The sequence below is a fragment of the Mus musculus genome, chromosome 13 (genome assembly GCF_000001635.26).
Source record: "Mus musculus strain C57BL/6J chromosome 13, GRCm38.p6 C57BL/6J".
Taxonomy (NCBI): domain Eukaryota; kingdom Metazoa; phylum Chordata; class Mammalia; order Rodentia; family Muridae; genus Mus; species Mus musculus.
In genome coordinates this window covers 74203391-74231080 of record NC_000079.6, presented here as the reverse complement: position 1 = coordinate 74231080, position 27690 = coordinate 74203391, and the positions used below count along the sequence as shown (strand labels likewise).

At 43.5% G+C, this 27690-nt stretch overlaps 2 protein-coding genes across 9 annotated transcripts in view; both read left to right on the top strand.

Moving 5' to 3' along the window:
- The window catches only part of Ahrr (aryl-hydrocarbon receptor repressor), an 81214-nt gene extending 61251 nt beyond the window's left edge, over positions 1-19963 (top strand). For 3 of the 5 annotated variants that reach the window (XM_006517050.3, XM_006517049.4, XM_006517048.2), the window contains exons 3-9: positions 1104-1193; positions 6187-6316; positions 8047-8180; positions 10344-10540; positions 15277-15338; positions 15571-15709; positions 16416-17424. In XM_006517050.3, the coding sequence (XP_006517113.1) occupies positions 1143-1193; positions 6187-6316; positions 8047-8180; positions 10344-10540; positions 15277-15338; positions 15571-15709; positions 16416-17424 (1722 nt within the window). In that variant the 5' untranslated portion in view covers positions 1104-1142. Of the gene's footprint in view, positions 1-1103; positions 1194-6186; positions 6317-8046; positions 8181-10343; positions 10541-15276; positions 15339-15570; positions 15710-16415 lie in introns of all 5 variants that reach the window. The other 2 variants (NM_001317351.1, NM_009644.3) reach the window with 1 other exon arrangement.
- Positions 19964-21048: 1085 nt separating this feature from the next.
- Exoc3 (exocyst complex component 3) overlaps positions 21049-27690 on the top strand; it is a 40231-nt gene continuing 33589 nt past the window's right edge. The window contains exons 1-2 of one of the 4 annotated variants that reach the window (XM_006517192.2): positions 21049-22423; positions 23984-24174. In XM_006517192.2, coding sequence (XP_006517255.1) covers positions 24001-24174 — 174 coding nt within the window. In that variant the 5' untranslated portion in view covers positions 21049-22423; positions 23984-24000. Of the gene's footprint in view, positions 23259-23983; positions 24175-27690 lie in introns of all 4 variants that reach the window. The other 3 variants (XM_006517191.3, NM_177333.4, XM_017315474.2) reach the window with 3 other exon arrangements.

Here is a 27690-nt window from a genome sequence, read left to right as displayed (position 1 = left end):
CTGAGAACTACTGTAGCAGAACATAGGTTTGCTTTTCAAACAAAAAGAGCCCAACTCAAACACAACACAGCCATATACTTGGAAGCACCCACAATTGTGGATATAACCGAGATTGAATTATAAACAAGGTAAAATAGAATTATGCATCCGTAAACATATTATAAAAAATTTAAAACTTGAGTACAATAAAAGCCATTGAATTGATAAGTGTTAAAATTTAGTTCTTTGTGCCTAGCAATCCCCAAATATGCCCAAGTTGGATGATTGCTACAGCAAACCAGAATTTAAAGGAATATATTGCTCTTGTCCTAAATAAGTAGGTCAAAATGATGGGAAATGGACCAGATTGGGTTTTTTTCCCGCTAGACACCAAAATTAGGAGAGAATATGGACACAATTTTTTTTACAAAAGTTGGAAAAATTCCAAAATAGTATACAGAAGACGGGGCAATGAAGTAGACGGTCCTCATTTTTGCTTTCTCTTGTAATGATGCCTCATTATGTCATCCTGATGCTGTTTGTATTTCATTTAATGTACATTCTATATCCCCTGGAAAGAGATCTGCGTTTTCAGCCTCACAAACCATGGACAACTTCCTCTGTCTCCTCTTAGTGGGGACTTATTACAAAAAGGAGATAGAAAGTTCTTCTACATGATAACCACCAGTTGTGCCAGCACCATTTGTTGAAAATGCTGTCTTTTTTCCACTGGATGGTTTTAGCTCATTTGATCAAGTGACCATAAGTGTGTGGGTTCATTTCTGGGTCTTCAATTCTATTCCATTGATCTACCTGTCTGTCGGTGTACCAGTACCATGCAGTTTTTATCACAATTGCTCTGTAGTACAGCTTGAGGTCAGGCATGGTGATTCCCCCAGAGGTTCTTTTATTGTTGAGAATAGTTTTTGCTATCTTAGGTTTTTTGTTATTCCAGATGAGTTTGCAAATTGCCCTTTCTAACTCAGTGAAAGTTGATGAGAACATTTCTAGAGGTCATACAAAATAGAAAGGATGTTGGGAAATTATACAGAATTAACCACCTCTTGTTCTTTTCACTTTGGGTGAGTCAACTTGATTTTATTTGATGTTTTTTTGTCTCTTAGTCTCTCAATGGCTTCGCTCTGGTGGTGAGTGCCGAAGGGATGATCTTTTATGCATCGGCAACAATTGTGGACTATCTGGGCTTTCATCAGGTAAATTAAGCCAAAATATCCTTTTGGTATATTAAATGTATACCAATTTCAAGTACATACAAATTTCAATGTATATTAAATGTTGGGTTCCATTCAAGCTTTTTATGTCACACAACACAGCTTTGTCTAGGACAGCATGTCAGCTTCAGTGGAGCATTGTGGTGCTAGGTGACCCTGAGTGGGCTGAGACTTCTCATATTTAGAGACTTCTCAACTTCTCATATTTAGAGTACCATCTCATTTGATAACTCCTTGCCTTAAACTCCATATATTTAGTATATTCCAGACATAATTTCTTCCAGTTCCATTCACCTGTAATTTGACTACCTGCTGTGTGCATCTAGAGACTGACAAAGAACTCCCAGCTCTGTTACCTCTCTTTAACTGTAAAAACTATAAAGAAGTTTTTCCTTCATTATAGAGGATATTTTCATTGTCTTTACTTTATGCAAGGTATTTCAGAAAAATGTTACAATAGCCTTTTGCTCTCAGGAGCATCTTTTATGAATGTTTTACAAAAGTCAAGAGCCAGTCTCTTCCTGAGGCTGCCTGAGTATACTATCCATCTTTTTCAGACCAGCACAGCAATAAAATTTAGGCCTGTAAAGCATATTTACTATGGAAACTGCCTATTCCCAGTAACCTGTGGCAGCTTTCCCCAAGTGAACAATTTTCTGAGTGAGGACAACTATCCATGGCCAGTTAGTAGATGCATACATGCCTTTCCCAAGAAGGTAAAAATGACAATTGCCAGACACATGGATTGTAAAATATAGGCTTGCCTTTGTGTTGTACTATATGGCTAGTGTCTTGAAGCTGAAATAAAGATTGCTTCTTTTGGTGGCTGCAGTCTCTAGTTTTTATGTCATCTTCATGCCTTCTCATATTTCTTCCCAATGCTTCTCTTGGTTTTCCTTCATGGCACATGCTCTGGGAAACCCTGAAGGACAAAGGACCATCACACTTATGGTACTAGTTATTAAAACAGGAATTTGTTTCTTCAATCTAAAATGATTTCATGCTTTCTTCTAATTGTCATAGAAATATATGACTTTGCTCTGCCCTTCCTTCTGGCTTTGCTGCATCTTCCACTGTTTTGTCTGACCTTTGCTCTGGTTTACTGCAGCTCACATTAACCTAGATACCTCCCTTCACTAACTAAGGCATATAGAGATGATAGATGAGACTCTTGGGAGGACAGTGGACAGTGGAAACTACACTCTGATGGTTCTACAAAGCCCAGGGCCACCCCACCCCCAAACAAGTGAAAAGAATGGGAATGATACAGTACCTACTTGCACCCTCACTCTGAAAAATCATTGATATCCACTGTGCCTGAATCAGTTGTTCCTCTAATTAAAACCACACATGGAAAAAGCACCATCTGGGGCTGGAGAGATGGCTCAGCAGTTAAGTGCACTGACTGCTCTTCCAAAGGTCCTGAGTTCAAATCCCAGCAACCACACGGTGGCTCACAACCATCTGTAATGAAATCCTCTTCTGGCATGTCTGAAAAGAGCAACTGTGCACTTATATACATAAAATAAATAAATTTTTTTCAAAGAAAGCTGCTTCTGTCCATTGGTTGTGTACAACTACCTGCCTCTGACTCTTTCAGCTGCTTGTTGGGTCTTCCAGAGTTCAGTAATACTAGGTCCCTTTTTGTTAGTGTTCTATAGCCTCAGTGATAGTGTCAGGTCTTGTGACCCTGGATCCCTCTTTGGGCCTGTCATTGGACCTTCTTTTCCTCAGGTTCCTCTCCATTTTTATCCCTGCAGTTCTTTCAGACAGGAACAATTATGGGTCAGAGTTGTGATTGTGGGATGGCAACCCCCTCCCTCATTTGATGTCCTCTCTTCCTGCTGGAGGTGGGATCTATAACTTCCCTCTCCCTACTGTCCAACATATCATCTAAGGTCCTTCCCTTTGAGTTCTGAGTCTTTCACCTCCAAGGACTCTGGTGCATTCTGGGGTGTCCCCTTCCCCCACCTCCTACCCCCTTTCCATTCTTTCTCTGGCCCTCAGGGCTTCAGTTCTTTTCCTTTACTCAATACCAGATCAGGTTCCCCTCCCTCCCTCTTCCCCCACTCTGTCTACTTTCCCTCCCAGGTCCTTCCCTCCCTCCCCACTTGTGATTGCTTTCTTCTCTCTCCCAAGTGGGACTGAGGTGCTCTCACTTGGGCTTCAGCTTGTTGACCTTTCTGAGTTCTGTGTATCTTGGGTATTCTGATTTTTGTTTGTTTGTTTGTTTGTTTTTGGTTTTGGTTTTCTTGGCCAATATCCACTTATTAGTGAGTACATACAGATAGTTGCACCCAACCAATGGACAGAAGCAGCTGATCCCTGTTGTTGAATTAGGGAAAGACTGAAAGAAGCTGAGGAGGAGGGTGACCCTGTAGGAGGACCAGCAGTCTCAATTAATCTGGACCCCCAAGATCTCTCAAACACTGGACCACCAAACAGGCAGCATTCATCAGCTGATATGAGGCCCCCAACACACATACAGCAGAGGACTGCCGGGTCTGTGTTCATTCAGAGATGATGCACTTAACCCTCAAAGAGACTGGAGGCCCCAGGGAGTTTAGAGGTCAGGTGGGGTGGGGGTGGGGACACCTACATGGAAGCAGGGGGTGGAGAGGAGGTATGGGATGTGAAGCAGTAAGAGGGTGGCTGGGGAGGGGGGAATAAAACATGGAGTGTTAAATAAGTAAATAAATTAATTTTAAAATTTTTTTAAAAAGAAAAAGTACTGCCTGCAAAACCCACCACATTCTAAGGATGAAAGTACTCAGTGACTTACAGAGCAGTCACAGAGATGATGATGATGATGATGATGATGATGATGATGAAATTAATACTGGTTTAAATACGTGGTGATATAAGCCTTACCCAGAAGGAAAACTCATTACAATCATGAAGATGTTACCTTTCTCCATATAAACTACACAGTTATTGTGATTATAGTGGAAGCAGAGACACTTCTGGTGAACATTGGCACTCTAGTTTAGAATCTCCATTGAAACCCAAGTGTAAATATAGTAACATTCTTAGGTGAGGAGGGGATTACCACATGGCATGAAACAGGTTTCTTAAAGACTAGGCATAGAAGACCAAGTGGGAAAGTGCAATCAGGCAAACCCACAAACAGTACTGCTCAAAGACCAGTGTCTAGGACCTATGAAAACATCCACTCCTGCACTCAACCAAGCCAGAAAAAGCCATCATATCTCCTGCTGTGTACCATACCCAAAGTAAATATGGCGGGGGGGGGGGGGTGGTGACAGATATCTCTAGAGATGACAGGGCAAAGATAGGAGGAAAGAGGCTACATTTTAAAATGCCACCAGATAAAGATGATGCTGCCACACAAAATGGGCCAAAAGATAGATTCCAAAGAATCCAGTATTCCTTTGGTATCTGATTCAACCTGTTTGTGTAGCCTGACTCATAATTTAGGGGCAACTAAAGAGGCTCCAGCATCATGCTTCCTCAAACAGAGATTTTTCTCAATTCAAATCAACTTCTGCTATGCTTCAGTGTCAGTGTTTCAATTCAGGTTGCAGGGATTAAACCTGCAGTGTTTTCAATTCAGGTTGCAGGGTTGTGATGGTTAAACCTGTAATCTTAGCACTGTGGAGGGCGGAGGGCTGGAGGTAAAAGGATCATGGGTTAGAGATAAGCCTGGGCTGCTTGTTGAGAATCTATCTCTCTCTCTCTCTCTCTCTCTCTCTCTCTCTCTCTCTCTCTCTCTCTCTCTCTCCCTCTCCCTCTCCCTCCCCCTCCCCTCCCCCCCCTCTCTCCCTCTCAAAAAGGCAAGCAAATAAGCTAGTGTGTTCACCTCTGTCACAAATAGATTCCTATGCCTCAGGCCCAGAGTTGCCTCCAGAGCCCTGACCCTGGACATCACTAATCAGACAGCAGCCATTCTGGCTTACTCTCTGTCTTTTTCTTTTCTCTGGACTCTATCTGAACATTTCTTTGTAAAATGTTCCCTCTAGATTGATGGTGTGTGCCACTGAATCAGTGCACATTTATAGCCATATCCTGCCACCTCCTAGGGAGAATCTTATTGAATATCTTGTGTGCCACAGAGCTTATCCACAAAGTCACCAACAATGATAAGGATTTGGGGAAAACGTGAAGGATTTCATGAACTCTGGGTGAAATTGCTAGTTACATTGTTAAAATATAACATTTTTGTTTGATTACTAAGGGACATTTCCCTATCTGGGAAAAGACTATTCTGGTTATTATAATCATTCATCTAAATTCATCCTTTCTAAAATGGATGAAACCCAGAAATAGCCCGATTGTGAGAACCCAGTCCTATAGAGATGCTGCCAACCTGATGACTTTAGTAGGCTGGGTTCCCAGTGCAAAGAACTTTCCAGATTCTTCCTTTTGAGAATAGTAAGGATGACAGGAGATCTCGCCAAGTTCATGGGTTATCTATCCCTAGCATTGTCAAAACCTTCATGTCAGCCTTTGCAGGCCAAAGATTCTGCTCTGTCCACCAGATAGCTACAAGAGGGCTCCAGTGCCTGAAATATTTGGCTTCCTTTCATCTGATTTTCCTTAAAGAGGTTAGAGGAAAGAGGACCAGAGTGAGGTCCATGATCAAGTGTGTCCTGAATGCATCATGGACCTGGGTAGGTTGAAGTATATGACACAATTGACATGAAGTAACACAGCTGATTTAGGAAAGAAAAACCTCTGTCTGAGCACCCATGGCTCTGAGGACATAATGATACCACCATGAAGGTCAGATCCTGGGAGCCACAAAATGAACATGCCCAGGGGTGACATGACCATGGAGGCTCATCCTTCCAGGAGAGCTGTTGAAACCTCGAGAGTAAAGGTCTGTCTTTTTCTCAAAGCTCTCTTTACACATGTGACTTGCTTTTAAATGGTTGATGTGGGGATCCTGTGGTTCACAGTCACCAGAACTTGTAAATTCAGGATGAGGCTAAGGCATCTGCCTTCTGTATTTCAGACAGATGTCATGCATCAAAACATTTATGACTACATCCATGTGGATGACCGGCAGGACTTCTGCAGACAGCTACACTGGGCCATGGACCCTCCTCAGGTGGTGTTTGGGCAGTCCCCACATGCTGACACAGGTGAGACAACTTCATTGGCATCCACATTTTCCTCTACATCTACACAGAATTTTCTCCAGGGTTCTTTGGTCACACTTCTCCACATGCCTCCAGCCTCTCCACACTCCCCCAGCCTCTCTATACTCCCCCAGCCAGCAATTGGTCCATCCCAGGGTCCGTATGGCTACTGAGAGCCTTTAAGTCACCGTGTTTGCTCCACTCTGCTCTGCTCTCCACTATGACAGATAATCGAAATACTCAGCTCAGGAGGGAAAAAAAAGGTTCTTTTGGGAGGATTCAGTTCATTGATTGTGAATCCTCTTCTTTTAGGCATTTAGCGAAGGGCAGCACATTACAGTAGGAGTGTCTGGTGAGGTAAAATTCTTATCTGTCATCAACTCAGAGAGGAAAAAAAGAGAATCAGGTCCATATTAGTTACTGTAGATGATGCTGCATCAAAATACTTGATAAAAACAGCTTAAGGAAGGGAGGAAGAAAGGAAGGAAGGAAGGAAGGAAGGAAGGAAGGAAGGAAGGAAGGAAGAGAGGGAGAGATTTATTTCTGTACAGTGTTGGAAGATAGAGCCCACCATACAGAGAAGGCATGACAGCAGGAACATGATACAGCTGATCACATTGTATGCATGGTTAGGAAACAGACATGGATGCTGGTGTCCCTTTTTATTCAGCCTAGGTCATGGAATTGTGCTACCACATTTCAAGTGGATCTTCCCACCACAATTAACCCAACCAAGAAACCCCCTCACAAACCTTCCCAGATGTTTATTTCCTGGGCTTTTATAGAGCCTATCAAGTTGACCATCATGATTAATAATTGCTATTCTACCCACTGTCATGACAACATCCAAACACATCACTTTAAATTGTAACACAATCCCATAATATCTCTCAAGGATAGAGACCTAATACTCCTCACTGCCTCTAATAGGTTCCACCACCATAGGCTGGGGTCCATGGGGCTTTGGAGGATACTCAAGGTCCAGACCCCAGGCTCTGCTATATTTGATATTTTCAACACTAAGAGCCTACAAACTTGACACTCAAAGCAAAGCAAAGCAAAGCAAAACAAAACTCTCTCAATCCTCTTATCTTCCAGGCAGCAACAGCTTTGGGCCAATTTATAGTTAACTGAAAAAACAAAAACAAAATGTTCCACATAGTTATCCTTTATGCACTATAATCCTGTAGATCACTTCCCAACAAATACAGTATACCCAACTGACACCCAATTGATGAGGTGGGCATAGATTTTTCCTGTAAGTAGTATTTAACAGTGGGCCCGTGGGTCCTGGACTTCATCCAGGAGTTCATTCAGATGATTTCCTAAAATTTAAATAAATCAAAGAAAAATTTCCACCTAACTTCAACATCTAACAGCATAATTCACCTTAGATCGCAGGTGGCTACATGTCATATCGTTTATACAGCTCAAACAACACTAAACAACTGACCCTTAGTCACGCATGCAGCAGTGGTAAAAATCAATGCCAGTCAGCGCCAGTGAAAACAAAATCCGCCAAAGCACTGTCTCTTGGGGACATGGCGAATGACAAAGGCTTGGAGACTCACGAGAGATGTGCATTCTAGAAGGAATGGTATGTTTGCTACATGCTTTGTGGCAGCTAGTTACATAGTCTCCTATTTGTGTATCCACTATCTTGATAGCTCCCATATGCTGTTTCCTAGCCCAGTTATCACAATTAATTGGCATTATTTGCATTATCTTGTCAGACAATACTGTCCTGGGGAAGCTGCTCAGGGCCCAAGAAGGAGGCAAGGGCTTGCCCTCAGAGTACTCGGCCTTCTTGACACGCTGCTTCATTTGTCGTGTTCGCTGCCTGCTGGACAGCACCTCTGGCTTTCTGGTGAGTGGGTGGATGCCAGGGACATGTGGGATACTTTCTACTGTGGTGAATGAAAGGTTGGACAGAGTGAACACTGTGTAGAGGCTACCATCTAGTAAGTTGGCAGAGCTAGACCTTAATAGCACTTGTGAGTAGATGGGGAGGAAATGAGAGAAGAACTAGAGGGTTGTGAAAAAAAAAACAGTTGAAATATTTAAAAATTGACAACAATTTTCAACTTAAGCTTAGTTGTACATTTTTTTAAAACTCATTTTAAAAGCCTTTTCTAGGACTGGAGATGTAGTAAATTTGTAAAGTATTTCCCCAGCATGTCCTAAGCCCTGGTTTTAATCCCCAGTACCACAGAACTGTATATGGTGGCTCACACGTCTTAAAATCCAGCACTTGGAAGGTAGAAGTAGGAGGGTCAGAAGTTCAATTATCCAAGGCCAGCCTGGGTGCATAAGACCCTGCCTGTCAATAAACAAACAAACAAACAAACAAACAAACAAATAATGAGGCTGATGAGCTTGGTCAGTGGGTAAATAGCTTGCTGTCAAACCTGACCACCAGAGTTTGATCTTTAGGATTTACGTAGTGCAATGGGAAAGCCAACTCTTGGGAGTTATTTTCTCATTTCCACATGTGTACTATGGCATAGCTGAGTCCACAGACCTTTATCCAAGGTTTTGGTTTCAGCCCTTTATCCCAAGAGCACTTTTTTTTTTTTTAGAATGTAATAATTTTTCCTTATTTTTTATTATTAGACTTATATGTTTTATTATTCCATATGAGAGTGTTTTCCTGCATGTATGTATGTACCATGTTCATGCTTTATGCTTATGGAGATCAGAATAGGGCATCAAATCCCCTGGAACTGGAGTTACAGATTGTTTTGAACCAATGTGGATACTGGGAATTGAACCCAGGTCCTCTACAAGAGCAACACGTGCTCTTAACACTGAGCCATCTTTCTAGCCCTGGGTTTCTACTTTTTACATTTGACCATTTCCTCTTCCAACTCCATATGAAGAGAAGAAGAGGTTATCTTCCAGGGACTTAGCAGAGCAAGGACTCTAGAACCTGCCTACCTTGCCAGGCCACACTGCATTTGCCCTGTCAGAACCTTGGCTCCTGGTCCCTGCACTCTCTCTCCCCAATGGTCACAGCTGTCTGAGAGCCCCTGGACATTCTGCCTTGTCTTGGCAAGTACTCATCTCTGAGTCTTCTGACTGATCTCACCTCCTAGTGTTCAGGACACTTGGGCTCAGCTTCCTAGACTGATTTGTGGACCCAGGATCATAAGATCATAAGATCCTGTGACCACTGCATATGGTCCTTTTGGCTCACCTAGAACAAGCCTGGCATATGTGTCCTGTCTCTTAATAACCTGGCAAAAGTTCCCTAGGGGTTTCCATCTCGGAAGCGCAGACTAAGGGTCATGGGGAGGTCCCGTCTCCTCCAACTGAACTGGTTCCAGGGTGAAGGGGCTATTGCCCTCACCTGAACTATGGAGCCCCAGAAGTAAAACCCTGGGATCCGCAGGTCCCCACGGACCATCCATCAAAGCCTGGAATGACAACTTCCTGTCAGGCTTACTGCACACTTGAGAAAGGTCAGAGAAATCTGTATGAGGTATGCCTGGAACCTCAGTATACACACTTTGTGGATGTTTTTCTCATTTGTACCAGCTTAACCCAGCTCCTATCCATGGCTCTGTGAGCTACCCCCAAGCTGACTTTTTGAGGATCACTCCACACACAGGATAGACAATCCCTCCCTATGTTACTAACTTAGGATACTTGCCTAAGCTCTATGCCGGCATTGAAATACACACTGTATATTCTAGATTAATAAAAATCAAGCTGTCCTTATCTTTTTATAAAAGTGAGCAGTGCTAATTTGGAAATAAAAAGTTAAAGCTTGATCAGCTCTCAGGACTAAGTTCCAGAGAACTCCTGCAAAAGATGGCTGATGGCTGGGTATAGGTCAGTGGCCACTTAGGTAGATATGTGCTCATGACACGTGGATGGTGGGCATGCTAATATGTGCATAATGAGATTATGCTATTTATAACTGGTCATGAGACTGCCAATAAAGGAACTGTATCCCTAGGGCAGAGCTGGTCCTCCAGAGTCAGCTCTGTAAACAGCATGTCATCTTTCTGTCTCTTTAAAACACCAGACCATGCAGTTCCAAGGAAAACTAAAATTCCTGTTTGGACAGAAGAAGAAGACACCATCAGGAACAGCCCTGCCTCCTCGACTCTCATTGTTCTGCATTGTGGCACCAGTCTTGCCTTCTGTAACTGAGATGAAAATGAAAAGCACATTCTTGAAGGCAAAGCACAGGGCAGACATTGTGGTTACGATGGACTCAAGGTGAGTATAAACTGTCACATCATGACATTGAATTATGACAGCAAAATGCCCCACATGTTATAATTTCTATGTATGTTTCCCTGGTAAATAATAAATATGAAGTTTGATATTTCTTAAAGAATTATTTACTTATTTTATGTATATGAGTACACTGTAGCTGTTTTCAGACACACCAGAAGAGGGCATCATATCCCATTACAGATGGTTGTGAGCTGCCATGTGGTTGCTGGGAATTGAACTCAGGACCTCTGGAAGAGCTGTCAGTATTCAACCACTTAGCCATCTCTTAGCCTGAAGTTTGATATTTTTAAAACCATTTCACAATGTACCTGACAACTATTAGGGAAAGATATCTTTTCAAAATTGGTGCAAACTGTAGCACCACACACTTCCATTGCGCTAAAGCTGCCCTTACCTTCCAGGCTTAGCCACCCAGAGAGAGGCCAAAATAGCATGTCACCTCTATAGAGCCTGCCTCCTCCTCAGTTTGTTGGTGTTAGGTACAATACAGTTATCTGTCTAGAGGGCACATCTAACGTAATTATTGGGACTGTGTCAACTTTCTAGGGCCTTGACTCACCATCTTTGTGACAGTTTCTCAGTTTTCAGAAATAGAAAACACCTAGTTTTCTGGGCCATTTCTGGGAGTGATATAAAGTTATTTTCTACCTGATATAGTGATCTGGGAGTATGAGGTCAGAGAGAGTTGGGAGACAACTGTGCCTCAGTTCTGAATTTGATTTCTATTGTATGACACTGTTCCTGGAGAGACATGAGCAAATGTCTACTCATCCAAGATAGTGCACTGATGACAGACCAAACTATGGAGAGCATGAAGTCCCACTTGGTAGACCAAAGAGTTTTATTATGGTTACTTACAGAAATATAAGTGAGGGTTACTCACGGGAGCAGAAATGACCCAGAGACAGCTGCATCACTGAAGCCCATCCCAGCATGAGAGACAATTCATGAAAGCTGGAAATCTGAAGCATTCTGCACATCTGCACAGCTTTCAGGCAGCACAATAGGTTGGAGGGTGGCCTTTCCTGGTGGCTCAGTAGGTCTGATTCTTTTCTAAGCAGCTCATCTCATCTGAGGGTCTTCTAGGCAGCTTGGCTTGTGAGAGGCTCAGCAGTTTCTACTGCTTGTATATTCTTTGGAGGTGCTTTCTGAATCCATTCAGTTTCAGGATCTTCCTGAAGGTATTTTGGGTTATCTACTTCCTGTTATGATAATCTTCACTGCAAGATGGAATGTTTTACCTTCCCTTAGAACATTTTGTTGTTTTCCTCGCCTAAAAAAAATCCTGTCGTTAAATATTCCTCTTACATCCTATGTCTTAAGGCGTTTTCTTCTGAGATGGAAGGTTTTAACCTAGGAAGAAACTGCTGCACAACAATTTCCAACACAGTTTGTAGGCAATGCTTTCTCCTGTTCCACTGTAGTACTAGTAGTAGTAGTAGTAGTAGTAGTAGTAGTAGTAGTAGTAGTAGTAGTAGTAAAAAACAAACAAACAAACAACCCCCCCCAAACAAAACAAAACAAAACAAAGCAACCCAACTAATTTCCAGTCACTTGTTTGTCCATTAGTGACTAAAACAACCAAGGTGCCTACCTTCCCTCGCCAGAGCATACTAAGGTCTCAGTCTGAGTTGTGTTAGTTAAGACAGCAAGGCTTGGGATAAACAGTGGAAGCTGAGATGGGCTATCCATCTATTTAAAATTGAGCCATGAGTTTCAGCTGTAACCCTGACCCTATTTCTTATCCGAGCCATAGTGATCTTCTCTTAAAGGCATTGTGAGGTCTTCTCTGGCCTTGGCTGCTGGAAGAGTGCTGGGGCGGGGGCCAAGGCCATGGTCTAGGACTAAGCAACAGATTGGTCACTCAGCCTTGGCTACAGCAGAGAGGCCACAAAGGATAAAAGAAAGGCTCTGGTGTAGAGCTAACAGGATCTCTTTCCTTTCAGCCAATGACACAGGGAAAATACAGACTAGCCCATGGATCAGGAGGCTCGTTACTGGCACTGTCCCAGGATGTGGGGCATGACACCCTCAGTTCAGAATAGGGGAGCCTGTAGAATGGGCACTGCCTTCTGAAACAGCCTTACAAGGCATTTAACTGCCTGCATAGAGGCTGTACTGTGGGAAGGGACAAGGCTGATGAGGAAATGGTAGTCACAGATGGTTACAGCCTTTCTAGCTGTAAAGTCTGGGAGCACTAATGCTGTGCTCAGAGATGGACTGAGAGACTTCTAGTGTAACCTTTAATCACAAGGTGGAAAATGCAATTTCTGGTATCATTTCACTCTGTCTTGGAGTCATGATGGGCACAAGATTGAGTACACAGACCACTCCCCTTCCAAGGAGATACCTAGATGGATTTATAGGATTTCTGAAAGCAGCAGCTCCACAATTCATTCTCTGCACAGGCAGAGATGATGGTGCCAGACCCTGAGAGCTGACTCTGGGAGCAGTTGTATCGTTATTGCAGGAGCAGCTGCTGTCTCTCAGCTTTCTTAACTTGGATTTTGTGTTGGATGTTCCTATTTATTTCTTCAGCCTGCTATGTTCTTTTACCTGCCTGCTAAAATTTATTTCAAATCTCCAAGTCAGTACTTGCTACAGTTTTGTCATTGCCCATAGATATACAGTGAGAAATATGATTCTCAAAGAGTGCATGCACATTCCCAGTAGCGACTCAGCCGACCAGGCTTCCCTCTCTCTCAGTCTCACAGCTCCTCACAAATCCCAGGTACAAAGAGATACACCATACTGCACAGAGGACTCTGGGCTAAGTCCAGCAGATAGAGTTTGAAGCCCAGGACTGGCACCCAGTAGAGGGACATCATTGGACAAGACACTTAAATTTCTCCTTCAAAAAGCGAAATGGGCCTATCAAGATGACTCAAAATTATGCTAAGTAGAATTTAATGATGAAATTTATGACTCCTGTATCCCTAAGCAGGCCAGACTTGGCTACTCATCCAACTATGTCCATTAAAGAGGCCAATAATGATAAATATGGAGAAGGAAGACATTGATCTAGTATATAGGAGACAGGAAGGTATGAAAAGGTCCCACCCATATTTGGAGCATATACAGAAGCTTTTGGATTAAATAGAGGCAGAATTGGAGTAGGGGTTAGAGGTATGCTTAATTAAGCAGTTCTAGTCGAGGCATGGTAATCTGGTTAACTATTGAGTCAGTTTTCTGGTTCTGTAAAGTGGTCTGAAGAAATCCTTATTAATTGAGAAGATAAACTGGATCTCAGGATATAGTTAATATTTCTTCAAGCTTTGACTCTACCATCATGGACAGTCTGCCTTATGAAGACTTCCTGTTGCTAGAATCTAAGGTGTCTGCAGGTTTGGAGAAATGACCAGAGGCCTCTAGTCACCTTCAAGAACATGAAACAGAGCAAGGCGCTGGTGGTGGCACTTGCATACTTGTTAGGCAGAGGCAGGCAGATTTCTATGAGTTTAAGGCTACCCTGGTCTACAGAGGGAGTCCAGGACAGCCAAGGCTACACCAAAAAACCCCTGTCTTTAAAAAGCCATTAAAAAAAAAGGATATGAAACAGACTGCAGTAAAGAGCTGACAAGCCTCCTCCATTATTCTTATTTTTTGTGCCTTAAGTCTTTAAGAGGAATGCAATAGTGTACTACTTTTACATCAGCCACAAGTCAGAGTTATCTGAAAAGGAAGGAACCTCAACTGAGAAAATGCTTCCATAAGGCCCAACTGTGGAGCCTTTTCTTAATTAATGATTTATGGAGGGAGGGGGATCGTGGATGATGCCGTCTTGGGGCTGATGGTCCTTCATTTCTGTAACTCATCAAGCCATGGTGAGTTAGCAAGTAAGCAGAACTCTCCCAGGCCTCTGAATCAGCTCCTACCTTCAAGTTCCTACCCTGCTTGAGTTCCTACCCTCACTGCTTCCGACGATGAACTGTTATTTGGAACTGTGAGTGAAATAACCCTCCCCCCCCAAAGTTGCTTTTGGTCATGGTGTTTTATCACAGCAATAATAACCTTAAGACAATAAGATAGGGATCCCTAGTTTCTGGATCCATGAATGATTAGTGTGCCTATGTACATAGACAAACAGATCATCTAAAGTAGAAAACACGGATGCAAAGGGAAAGTAGAGACACCGGACTTTCATCCTGCTTTTAGATACTTTGTGAGGAGCCCAAATGAGGAGCTTAGTTTTTAATAGAAGCAACTTCCAAGTGCCTGCTCTCTCGTCACACCCCACACCCCCATATTTACCCTGGGGGTAGTGGCTTTGTGATCACTAAATCCTTGTTAGGATGATTGTATAAAACACAACTTCCTGGAATCACAAGAGCCAATTTTATTTTTATTCTGGTCTTCTGGAGGGGAGGAAGGTGGATTCTCTAAAAGCCACCTATGTGCCATAAACTTCCTGAAAGTAATTAATTAGCTTTGCATTAGACCTTAAAAGTTCTATAAGAAAAAAAAAACTCTGCAAAATAAGGATTAAAAGGTGTAAGAGTTAATTTCTATTTTCTTTTGAGCAAGTGATCTTCTGTTGTCTAACCTTTGAGAGCAAACTAGGAATAAAAAGCAGTTCACTTGTTCAGTTTTCTTCTGGCAGACTCATTGGTGTGAGTGTGAGTCAAGAGGTCTGGGCAATGGGGCCTGGTGTCTTGCTGACTCCTTCCATTGTCTTATTGTTAACCTACATTAATGTTGTTATCTGGTCTTCACAGGGCAAAAGCTGTTACAAGTCTATGTGAATCAGAATTGCATCCCAAACTCAATTACTTAGCAGGTACTTCTAAAACTTCATCTTCTTGGCTTTTCTCTGTTGCGAGATGCTTCTGTCCCTGGGAGAGCTCCCCATGCCCACAGAACTCTGTGTAGTACCTAGAGATGCCACGACCAGCAGGGAGTACTACTGAGATAATTGCCTGCTGCTGTCACTCTGGTCCTGGTCATTGCTGAGAACAAACCTGCTCATTAGCCCTCATTGTGACATCTTTCCCCTCTCTAAACCCTAACAGGAAAGAGCAATGGAGAAAATGGCATTTCACTGTTCAGGGGACAAACAGATAGGAGCCACTGGGCCCGGGCTCTAGCCAGATCTTCATGTCTGTGCCTCAGGGGTGGTCCTGACCTGCTGGACCCCAAGGGGACTTCAGGGTAAGTGGTAACACACTGTGTTAAATAAGTGTAAGTGGTTAAATCACTGTGGATATCAGAATGAAAGGGGTGGAATAGGCATGGAGAAGAAATATTTGCTGTATCCCTGATACTGGTTTGTCTGTACACATCCTCTCAGCCTGGACAGCAAGCAATCAGGGAGGAGTATGTTTGTTTCAGAAATCCTTTCAGGTCATAGCCCTTCTTCCACCTGCCACTTGCCCACCCTCTCATTCTGACCATAGGTTTCTTTACCAGAGTGGCTATTAGGTAGCACCCTCCTCGTTTCTCATCTTTCATCACACAGGTACTAGTCCTGTTAGCCCCCAAAGTGTCCTGTGGTCAACCATAGGATTGTTCTTTTAGTTTAATAGTCCCTACAATATCATATTAGTCATGATCATATGGTTAATGGAAGGCACTCACCCATTCCCAGAGATGCCTTCCTGGAGCAAGGAGAGTAGCATGCTGCCTGGGAACCTAGCTGTCAAGGAAGGCAAGATAGAGTGAGGAAGGCTTTTCACTGGTCCCTTGGACTAACAACAGGTGGTTGAAAAGGCCAATGTGGTCTGGGAAGATTTGAAGCTGCCTTTGGGATTTAATTGGTATCATACTAAGTTGCCATCCACTCATAGAGAAGCTGTGGCCTGTAAAGAGTGAGAGTATTGCTTCTGTGCTATGTCCAATGGCTATCTTTTCTCTGAAGGGACAGAGAAGAGGAGGACCAGAAGCACATACTAAGGAGATCCCCTGGTGCCTGGGGGCAGAGGGAGATGCACAAGTACAGTTATGGTTTGGAGACACCAGTACACTTGAGGCACCTGAACTGGAGCACAGAACAGCGAAGTCAGGAGAGCACTACCAAGCTGACTCGGCAGCCCAGTAAGAATGAGCCATCCACGTGTCTGGTGCCCCATGGTTCCTGTGTGCCCTACCCTGGAAGCCAGGGCATGCTTAGTGCCAGCAACATGGCTTCTTTTAGAGATTCACTAGACCATCCCACTGGTGCCTACTGCAGTCAGATGAACAGACCCTTGTCGGATATCCACCAGGGCCAGGTGGATCCTTCCACCTGCCATATCTCCCAGGGCAGTCTGGGATCTAGGATCCCTCTGACTGGAATGCAGCGCTTCACAGCTCGGGGATTTTCTACAGAGGATGCAAAATTACCCAGCCTGCCAGTGACCATAGGCACTCCATGCAACCCAGTATTGTCACTGGATGTGCCAATCAAGATGGAGAATGAATCTGGGTCCCAGGATATAGTTGAAGCTAGCACAACTAGCTGTTTGTGGCTGGGAACCAGCGACATGGCCAGAGGACATCTGGTTGGTTTCCCTGCCAGGATGCACCTGAAAACAGAGCCCGACTATAGGCAGCAGGCCTGTACCCCACACCTTGGTCATGGTATGCTGGGAACTAATCCCTACAGCAGAGATACTGTTGGATCCTGTAGGGAGCATGCTCCTCTTTACTCTGCACATTGCACCTGCCTGGATCCAGAGCCTCCTCATCACTTCTTCATGTGTAGCCACAGTGAGAGCCAGCACCCCTCATTGGACCAAGACTGCAGAGCTCCTATTGTTAAGCGTGAGCCTCTGGACTCACCATCATGGGCTGCTCCTGGTCAGGTGACTGTGCCCAGGATGTTCCCTAAGAGTGCCTCTAAAACTGTGATCCCATCCAAAGGCTCTGATGGAATTTTCCTACCCTAGAGTTGCTCCTCTGCTGGAAATTCAGTCCTTGGATAATGGAACATGATCAGAGATTCTTATAGTGACCCTCTTTACAGAACTCAGTGGGTGAGGCTGAGATTCCCTGTGTGTAGCCTAGCAGTAGAGCATTCTGAATCACATAGAACATCAGAGGATTCTCATGCATAAACCTCAATCTGTTCAAGTGGACAGCATTTCACTTTGAGAAATTAAATGTTTAAGGAAGTAGCTAACAGTATTCTATGCTGGCCAGGGCTCAACTGATTGTCAAAATGATGTGTTCCTCGTGTCCAAGCTTGTTACACCTCCTGCCTGTATGTAGCAGGAATTCAGAGGCTCTTAATCAAGACCCGAGGCTGTACTTTGCATAATGATAGTCATGGAAACACCATGGTATTTTTGGTGGGTCGCTGAGTATGGTTTATGTGCCGGTGTCTCTGAGTACATCATATGGTAGAGGCCAGGAACCAGGGAAGCACAACACACAGAAAAGGATGAGGCCATACTGATGAAGAGGCATTGCCCTGGCTGTTGTCTTACAGGGCTTCCGGTAAGAGCAACCGTTCTAGCCCAGGGAGACTTAGGGACAAAAAGGCAGCCACTATTTGTTTTGAATTGTAAAGACAATGCAATCTAATTGTAGGAAATGTGGATATCGTGTATAAAACAGAAAGGAAGAGTCACCAGGAACTGCTGGCAAAATGACTATGGCTGGGGGTGCAGTTGAGAATGTTCCAAGGAAGGGCTTAAACTAGAAATCCTGCTCCATTAGCACAGGATCCACTAAACAGGTAAAAGCCTGCTGCGCTCTGCCTGTCTGTTTGGTTCAGTCTTTCTCAGGGATGAACATCCATCTCTGATGCTACTTCCCCTGAGGTCTTAGGAATGGCAAGAATGGCTGGAAAGGCCTTGTGGCTAATTCTGCTAGGTAGTCTCTTCAGCATAGATTTTCTTTCCTTCACCTATGGCTCCAGGGTATCACTGCTCAACCATTGGCCAAGTGAAAGAAGCTGTCTGGCGATGCCTATCACCTTATCAGAATCAAGTTGGGTGGGCAGGACTAGGTCTTCTGCCCAGGTTTGAGCTGCTTGGCTCTCAAGAAGACTCACCATGGGACCAGGATACAACTGAAGATCTCCTAGAACTGAGAATACTCACTGTGAGAGCCCTGGACCTTGTGCTCTCTCTGTCCTTAGCCCACAGAAGATTTTCAAAGGGCAAGATGGAAGTTGTGCTGTCATAGATGTAAGGCATGCTTATATGGCCACTCCAGCTTTCCTATTACCTAATGTCTGAAGCCAGGATGGTGTCCCAGTTCTTACCCCTGTGCCTAGCCTCCTGTCTCCCTCCTTTCCTCAAACTACACCAGTTTATACATTGCTTATGCATTTCTGCCAAGCATAGCATACCTTGTGGGTATTAATGAATAACAGCAGGTAAAATTTGAGTCTTCCACAACACTTCCTGTTCTAAACACATGCCTAGCTCCTAAGGGCAGGACATGCTCATACCACTCAAGTGTCTTCCAATCTAGTATTTCTCTCTGAAAGTCCTTAGTTATGTTCCCATTCTAAGTCATACTCATCATGCTACACACTTCCTACACAAGGAGCAGGGGACACAGTAGACTGTTATGTTTCAATGTATACAATATTTACCAAGTTTTCTGGAGACAGTGAAAAAAAAACCTAGGGAAAGGGACCATGAAGATGGAATTCAGAGACAGTATTAGACCAAGTGGCATGAATCCCAGCACTTGAGTGATTGAAACAGAAGATGAGCAGTTCAAGCCTACATCAGACCTTGTCTCAAACAAAATAAAACAAAATACATTACTACATATTTACCATCCCCTTGCTACGTAATCAAAGAAGAGCTGTGTCCCCAGGGAAGTCCCTATGTTCTCTGCCCAGGTACTCTGAACCTTTCAGATGTACCTCATCTGCACCCCTGCTGGGATGACTTACCAAATGTGGAGCGTGGGCAGCTCTCCAGGGCCCTGGGCTTCCCTGCAGGTCAGGCTTTGTGGACACTTGAGTTCTGCACTTGGATGTCATTTTAGCAGATTTTGTGTTTTGGGGGTACCACACCCTATGGCAAGCTTGGATACCTGGTGCCAATGCTGTCTAATGAAGATCAAATCTCCCCAACTTGCACTTTTGCTCATTCATCACAAATCTCCAGTCAGCTTGCACAGGAAGCGAAGAGAGGTTGTTCCTATTTTAGCATTTCACCATATACACTAACTACAAGTTCATGGTTTTTTGTGATAGCTAGCTTTTGCCTATATGGCTAAAAAAAATATCAAAAATTAAATGTAGTGAGAGATGGGCTGGGGAGGAATAAATACAAAGTGCCCTTATATTTGCAGATTCGACTGGGGGAAAGTCCTCAAGAACTTTAGGCATACACTACAGTGCAGCTGTCTGTGCTGTTTTCTTGGTGCTCTGTTTTAACAGAGAATCCAGATGCATTTCTCATGTGGTGGTTTGTACTACATTTGCAAAACTTGTGTAAAATAAATCTCATATTTCTATGTATTTAGTGTGAGATTGTGTGCCTTTTCCTTCAGAGGGTGTTTTGGATTCACGTTCTAGGATTGCAGAAGGGGATAATAAATGTGAAAGTAGAAAGGTTGGAGTTAAGGGTTGGTATTGGGTCCTCCTCTGCTCTCACGGGGGTGGGGTGGGGTCAGGAGCCTCCTGTGCCCTAGGACATCCCAGAGCAAGGCAGAGCAGAGGGATCTTTTCACCCAATGATATTTTTATTCTGCAATAGATACATTTTAACCTTTTTTTCTTTATGGCTCATGTACTTTGTATTTTCACAACAGTCTCTGTGGCTTTTGACAAAACCTGGGAAGTTGATGTTAATGTCACCATCCACAAATTTTTTCAGGCTTTAATTGGCTATTATGAGAAAACTTCCTCCACTACTAACCCCTTTGTTTCCTTATGTTTTAAATTTTCTCTTTTAACAGTTTCACCTTGCTTAATCCACTTACCTGCACTCATCTGAACATATTTGTACTTCCCACTCTGTTCTTAATTATGCATCAAGTCTCCCTTTTCCCACATTCTCTTCGGTCTGAAATCCTCTATGCTCTCTTCCTTGTCTCTGTTCTACTTGTTTGGAGGCTACAATTCTATCTCTTTGGTGCATATTTAATAACATCTACTGTGTAGCTCATCAAGAAGTCTGGCCTCTGAGAACATGAACAAGTTTTGGCCACATTAAGACTCACTTCTATTAAGATTGAGGGGGCCCAAAGAGCCCTTCTGGATTTTCTTTGCCAAAGGCTAGGCCTTAGCACTACTCTTCACACTGAAGAGGAGGAATCTGTCCCAAGTGCAGTGTCTTTGGCAGCCTTCTCTACTTCAGGGCCTAGCATAGCCATGTAGCCTTCTAGCCATCCCCAGGATAGATTGGTTCTGTTGTGTTTCTGGACCCACCTGTTCACCAAGGAAGCTCTAAGGTGATCATCTGGGTTTCTAGGATTCTCCATATGCTCTTCACCTACTTGGAACCCATGCCTTCTCCTTTGTGTGGGCAGGTGTAAAAATGGCTTTGGGGCTACTCTCCCTGCTTCAGGGCTGCAGAACCTTTAGTCACTGCTTCATTTTTTTTTTTCTTTCCCTACTTTGGCTCTGGTCATTCCTAGGCCTACCTATGAACTTACTTGTACACTCAAAAGTATCCTGAGCTTTGTCACTCTGTGGCTTACCAAAAACAAAAGCTGAGATTCTTATTTTATTTATTTAATTGAAAGGAAACAAGCTGAGTCATCTACTGAAGCAGTTCACATCTAACTAGGCTAGTTAACTGAATTCGTTAGGGAGCACCATGACTAAACACTCCACTATATAGTGGGCAGCAGGAGATTAGGGTTGGATATAAGGTAACTAAGGAAAACCGCAGCTTTGTCTTGGTAGCTGTGCCTCCCCACTTTGCAGTTAAACATTCATGAAGCTGAAATTTCTCCTGTTTTGTCATAAACTAAGGGGTCAGGGCACTTTCCCAGTTGCAACCCCTACACTAAGGGAGGGTCTGCATCTTTAAAAGACTGACTTCATCATATAATTTGCATTGTGGTTATGACAGGTTACCTATACTGTTCTTTCATTTACTGAAGATTTACCCCATCATCCATTGGCTTGGGAGAGCCAGACTTTGTAGTGATGTTATGGATAGGCACACAACTCAACAAATGTATGCAGAAAAGGTGAAAAAAAAAAAACACAACCAAACCTGTCAGGGTAGGGTTGTCATACCTGATGGGTGAGTGGAAGAACCTAAACCCCGCCAAAATTTACTAAAAGTTCGTAACAGTGTGGGGAAATCTCTGTATCTGCAGAGGTAGAACAAAGTTTCTGGCTGTTCTAGGTACCGGGGCGACTCGATGCTTCACTGCTTCCTTCAGCTGGAGTAATTCCACCAGCTGCTGTTTTGCTCGTGGTTTTGTTTTCTTCGCCGCTTCTACGTGCTACGCGAGCAGCTATCAGCAGGCAGCCCACTCTCTGTGGCACTGTCCTGAATACTTGAAATCTACTTGCTGTCAGAAACCTCTGGGGGATGAGGGCGAGGACAGCAAGAAGAAACAAATATACGAAATATAAGTAGTGGAATCTTGAATACAAGACACAGTAAAGATATGGAGAGGTGTGGAGAGACTAAGGTAGCTAAGGGGAGGAACTGAGCAAGGGCAAACCTAAGTGGTTAATCCGGAGAGAAAGGGTGGGTACAATAGGTGCTACTTAAAATAAGAGGGTCGGGAGAGCGCCAAACGTCAGACGGCGGAGCCAGGCCTGAATCTGTAATCCCTGATCCTGAGTCTGTGTCACCAGAAGCACAAGTTTCCTAAGAGTCTACAGAAAGATCGCCCGTACAGCGCCTTCAAGGTTACCCAGAGCCCATCCTTCCGCCCAGACGCCGGAAACGGAAGTGACCGCGTTGCACACTTCCGGTCCGGCTCCGGGAGGTGGCAGCGGCGTTGCGGACGGTGAGGAAGCTCTGCTCTGACAGCCTTGGGTGCCTGTGCGGTGGGCGGGGCGCTGGGCCCTCGACTGTGGCACAGTGTACCCCTTAGTGGGTTTGTCCTTGGCGAGGGACAGCATCGGCCGACGTTTCTGGCGGGATGCGACACCCTCTAGTGCGGGTCCCTGGGCGGGTTTGGGTTTGTCCTCGGTGTGCGTCCCTCCCATCTCCTTGGTCGGGGCTGCTTCTACCCTCAGAGTTCCCTTTTGCCCCAGAGGCCGGAAATCTGACAGTCCTCAAGCTGCCATTGGAAGCAGATTTGGTGGCGATCCAGTACAGTTTTTTTAGTTTTTGATTCTCTGTGTTCAGGTTTATGAGTGGACTCTTTCTTGCAAAGCTTTTTTGGTTTTGGGTCAGCTTTCCTTTTGCATCTGGCTTGTAACACTGCCACAGGAGTGCCTTTCACCTGTCAGCTGGAGTGGGGGACTCCATGCCAGAGGGATGGTTTGGTATTATGTTTAATACCTAGTCCTGTAAATAGAATTATACAAGTTTTAATGTTTTGGGAATGCTGAAGATAACATGTCAAACTAAAGCAAAAGAAAAAAAAAAAAGCCCGCAGTGAATCAGTCCTGTTAGAAGTGGTTGTGGAATCCTCTTTCTGTGGCCTGCTCAGATTTCCTGTCTGGGTACGAGTAATTTTATAGTCAGAAGATGAAGATGGTGTTTGCAATGCTGTTCCACTTGAATGAAAATGCAAAGAGAGAAATACACAGGGAGAAGCTACATAACTGGAAATGTACAATGGATTTTAGTGGTTTTCTGAGACTACTTGGGAATAGAGTGAAAGATTCCAGAAGGTAGGTCTTTATCACATCTGTGGCTGTTGAGTAGCTGAAATTAAAGGAAACAGTGTTATTAATTCCCTCATTTGCTGGATAGTCAGCAAATAGCCATTGTAGGTCCATGACTTGGATAGTATTAGATATTAGACTAAAGGGTGATTGACCGGGTACATTTGTGCTTAGGGGAAACAAGCTACTCAAGTAAGGACAATAAATTACCTTTTGCTGTCTTATCTTTGTTTTTAGAAGTGTTCAAAAGTAAGAAGTGGTATCTTGGCCACCCAGAGCAATGGTAAGGGAGTATAAGACTCGTGTTTGCCCACTGGGCTGCTGCTGAAGTGTAGGTAATAGTTGTTGCCTTCCAGTGACTAACTACCCCATGGACTTGGGCAGCACTAGGGTGAGCTCCAGAAATGAAAAGCTGATCTTTTATAGGGCTAAGAATTGTGTTAGAGCTGCCTTTGACATAGTCTTAAGTCCCTGTATAAATACTCTCTGTGTGACTGTCTTACGCCTGTGAGATATCCCTGCTTCTCTCTGTTAAGGTAAAATCTTCTTAGCAATTGAATTCTAAGGATTTGCAGTTTTGTTAAGGAGTTTATGACCCAAGTTCAGCTTTCATTTCTAGTTTGCTAATTTAAATGCCATAGAAATTCTCCATTAGTTGCATGGTGAGCACATGACCTTTGCATGTGGAGTCGTCACTTCATTTTGACATACCCTCTCCTTTGTGTATATAGTGTACCTGTGGTATGACATGTGCAAAGATTCTGCCTGCTTTTTGACAATGAAGGAGACAGACCTGGAGGCTGTTGCAACAGCAGTCCAAAGGGTTGCTGGGATGCTTCAGCGCCCAGACCAACTGGACAAAGTGGAGCAGTATCGCAGAAGGGAAGCTCGGAAGAAGGCCTCTGTAGAGGCCAGGCTAAAGGTAGGAGACCATAGAAATGACGGGACTGAGCATTTGTCTTGAGTTTCTCTTCGCCACTACCCTGCTTGCCTACCACCCTATTTTATGGAAATATATTCTCAACTGAGGTTGACTCAGTCTTGTGACAAGTTAACATAAAGTTAGTCAACACAGTATAGTATATATTATGTGTGTGTGTGTACATATACACTTAAATCTAGATTCTGTATATGAAAGCCTGGTATTTTTGTCTTTCTTCTTACTGTTTTTTCAAGTTCCTTTCATTTGGACTAGCAGTTCTCATCCTGTAGATCATGATCCCTTTGGGGATCGAGCAACCCTTTCACAGGGGTCAGTCACCTAAGACCATCAGAAAACACACATTTACAGTAATGTTCATAATAATAGCAAAAAATTTAAAAAGTACATTTATGAAGTAGCAAGGAGCCGGGTGGTGGTGGTGCACATCTTTAATCCCAGCACTTGGGAAGCAGAGGCAGGTGAATCTCTGTAAGTTCAAGGCCATCCTGGTCTTCAGAGCAAGTTCCAGGACAGCTAAGGCTGTATAAAGAGACCCTATCTGGAAAACCTACCTACCAACCAACCTACCAAACAAAATGAAGTAGCAACAAACATAATTGTATGGTTGGGGTCACCACAACATGAGGAACGTGTTAAAAGGCTGCAGCATTAGTAAGATTGAGAACCACTGCTTTAGACTCTTTTCTTCATACCTCATAATCCCCTTTAACTTTCATGCTCTCTCTCTCTCTCTCTCTCTCTCTCTCTCTCTCTCTCTCTCTCTCTGTGTGTGTGTGTGTGTGTGTGTACTTAAATCTAATTTCTTTAACTCTGAAAGAAGACATGCAATATTTGTTTTTCTGAGTATGACTTATTTAATCAAAATGACCTCTAGTTTCTCTCCTTTCTTTTTTCTGCAGATGACGTAATTTCATCTTTCTTCACAGTTGGATAAAATTCTATTGTGCACTTTATCCATTCATCTGTTGATGGACTTCTAGGCCAGTTCTGTGTCTTGGCTTTTGTGAATAGTGCAGCAATAAGCACAGATGTGCTAGTAGTATCTCTTTCGCTTGTGACATAGACTCTTTTGGGTGATAGAGCTGGATTGTATGGTAGTTTTATGTTTTGAAGATACCTCCATACTGAGGCACATACTTGTGTACCATGTGCCTGTCTGGTGTCTGCAGAGGTCAGAAGAGGGCATTAGGTGCCCCAGGAACTGGGATGGATGGCTGTGAGCCACCATGTGGGTGCTGGCGACTGAAGCCAGAACTGCAAGGGCAGCAAGTGCTGTTCATCACCAAGCCATCTCTCTGCCTCCCAGCGTGTTTTTTTTAAATGATAGCCATTATGATTGGAGTGAGATAGAATATTAATGTACTTTTGTTTATCCAGCTATTCTTGCTTCTTTGATTGATGGTTTTGTGTGTGTGTGATGGTTTTAGGCAAGATCTCGCCATACACCTCTGGCTGGCTTTGTACTCCCTGTGTAGCCCAAACTGGCCTCAAATTCACAATAGTTCTTTTGCTTTAGGGCTTGAGTGCAGACTTTACAGTTGTGTGTCACCACATACACCCAGTATAGTTTCAATTGCATTTTCCTAAAGGATAATGTTGTTGAACATTTTTTCATGGATCTTATTTGCATTTCTTCTTTTGATAGCTATATGTTCAGTTTGTTAGCTTGTTAATGGAGATTTGGGGTGTGTGTGTGTTTACTTGTTTATGGGTGGTAGGTTTTAATCTCCTGTTAGATATAGAGAATGCAGAAATCTGTTTTGTAGGCCGCCTTTTCACTGTTTTGATTGTAACATTTGCTGTTTAGAAGCCTTTTTACCTCTTGTTGTCCTATTTGTCAGTTCTTAATGATTATTTCTTGAGCCTATTTGACTTCCTTTTAAGGCATCTTGCATATGCTTGTAGCTTACAATGTTTCTCTGTTTTGTTGTAGCATTTCAGGTCTTACATTAAGGTCTTTGATCCATTTTTAATTGATTTTTGTGCAAAATTAGTGACAGGAATCTGGTTTTATTCTTCTCGTTGTGAGTACTGAGTTTTCCCAGCACTGTTTTAAAGAGAGCATCTTTTCTAATTATGGTTTTGATACCTTTATCAAAAACTCGATGGTTGTAGTTGTATTTCCTTTCTTTTCTGGATCTTCAGCCTGTTCCATTAGTTGGTGGGTCAGTTTTCATGTAAGCACTGTGCTGTTTTGACTTTATTCTGAAATTTGTGCTTCTATAGCAATTTCAGGATTGTTTTCTTTATTTCATCGTTTTTACGTATCTCTTAGTTCTTTGAAAGTTTTTAAGTGCACCTAAAAACTTTTTAGTTATTTGCAATGTTATTTGATAATACTCATCTCTCCAACTCTTCCCAGATCCATTTCCATTTCTTTATCCAACCAACTTTGTGTCCTTCTAGAAAAAGAAAAAACAACAAACTTCCAAAACCAGTTTGCTGCCCAGATACTGGAGTGTAGTCAACGTATTAGGTGCTGGACTCTTAGAGGAAACTGGTCCTTCTTTTCCCAGCAGGTAACAATAACCAGCCTCCTTGCCAGGCATGGGCTGTGTGCCCAGCTCCCTGGATATGCTGGCATTCAGTCTGATTTGGGTGTGCACAGGTGCTGTGCATGCTGTCAAAACCATTGTGAGTTCATATGTGCAGCTGCTGTACTGTATCCAGATGTGTCCGTGTGACCATTCACTGCCTCTGGCTCTTACACATTGTCTGTCACCTCTTCCATAATGGTCTCTGACTGAACTTATTTTTGGAGGGGGAGGTGAGGTACAAGAGGTGTGTGAAAGTGAAAGCGTCTCAGGTGAGGATCGAGGGATGCATTGATCTAACTGTGTAATGAAAGTTATTAGGAATCAATTTAATATGTGTCCCTTTAGCAAAATAATAGTAGGTTCTCTTCTGAGGCCTGTGAACTGTTTAGCCATGGGTTCTTGGCTCAACAAGATACTAGGGGTGAGTTTTATCTTGTGGAGCTGGGTTTAAATCCAAGCAGAAAGTAGTTGGTGACTCCAATGGGGTTTGCGCCATGACTGCACCAATGGACCTGTCCTGACAGACCAGTCGTTGTTGTAGCTCACAGTTTACAGCTGAGCACGACTGATGATCTCTCTTCTGGTAGCTTGCCCAGCACCCGCCAGCACTGTAAAGCTATTCAGTAGGGATGAACCTTCTGAGTCCATAGCAGTCTCATTTTCCAAAGTTCTATCATTCAAGCATGTGGTATCTTCAACAACAGGTCTTGTAGCATCAAGGACTAAGAGCCTACCTAAGAACAGTGCATTGGACTGTAATGTTTAAAGTCTGTGGGTCCACACTAGCCAATAGCTCCAAAAGAAATGACCTGTTTCTGGCACTGGACTTTTTATTTGTTAGCCTCCAGTGTCTAGTAGGGACATTGTTGCCCTGTGACAGGCTTACTCCATGTCTTAGCTAGGGTTGTTGTTGCTGTGCTGAAAAAACCATGACCAAAGAAACCTGGGGAGTAACGGG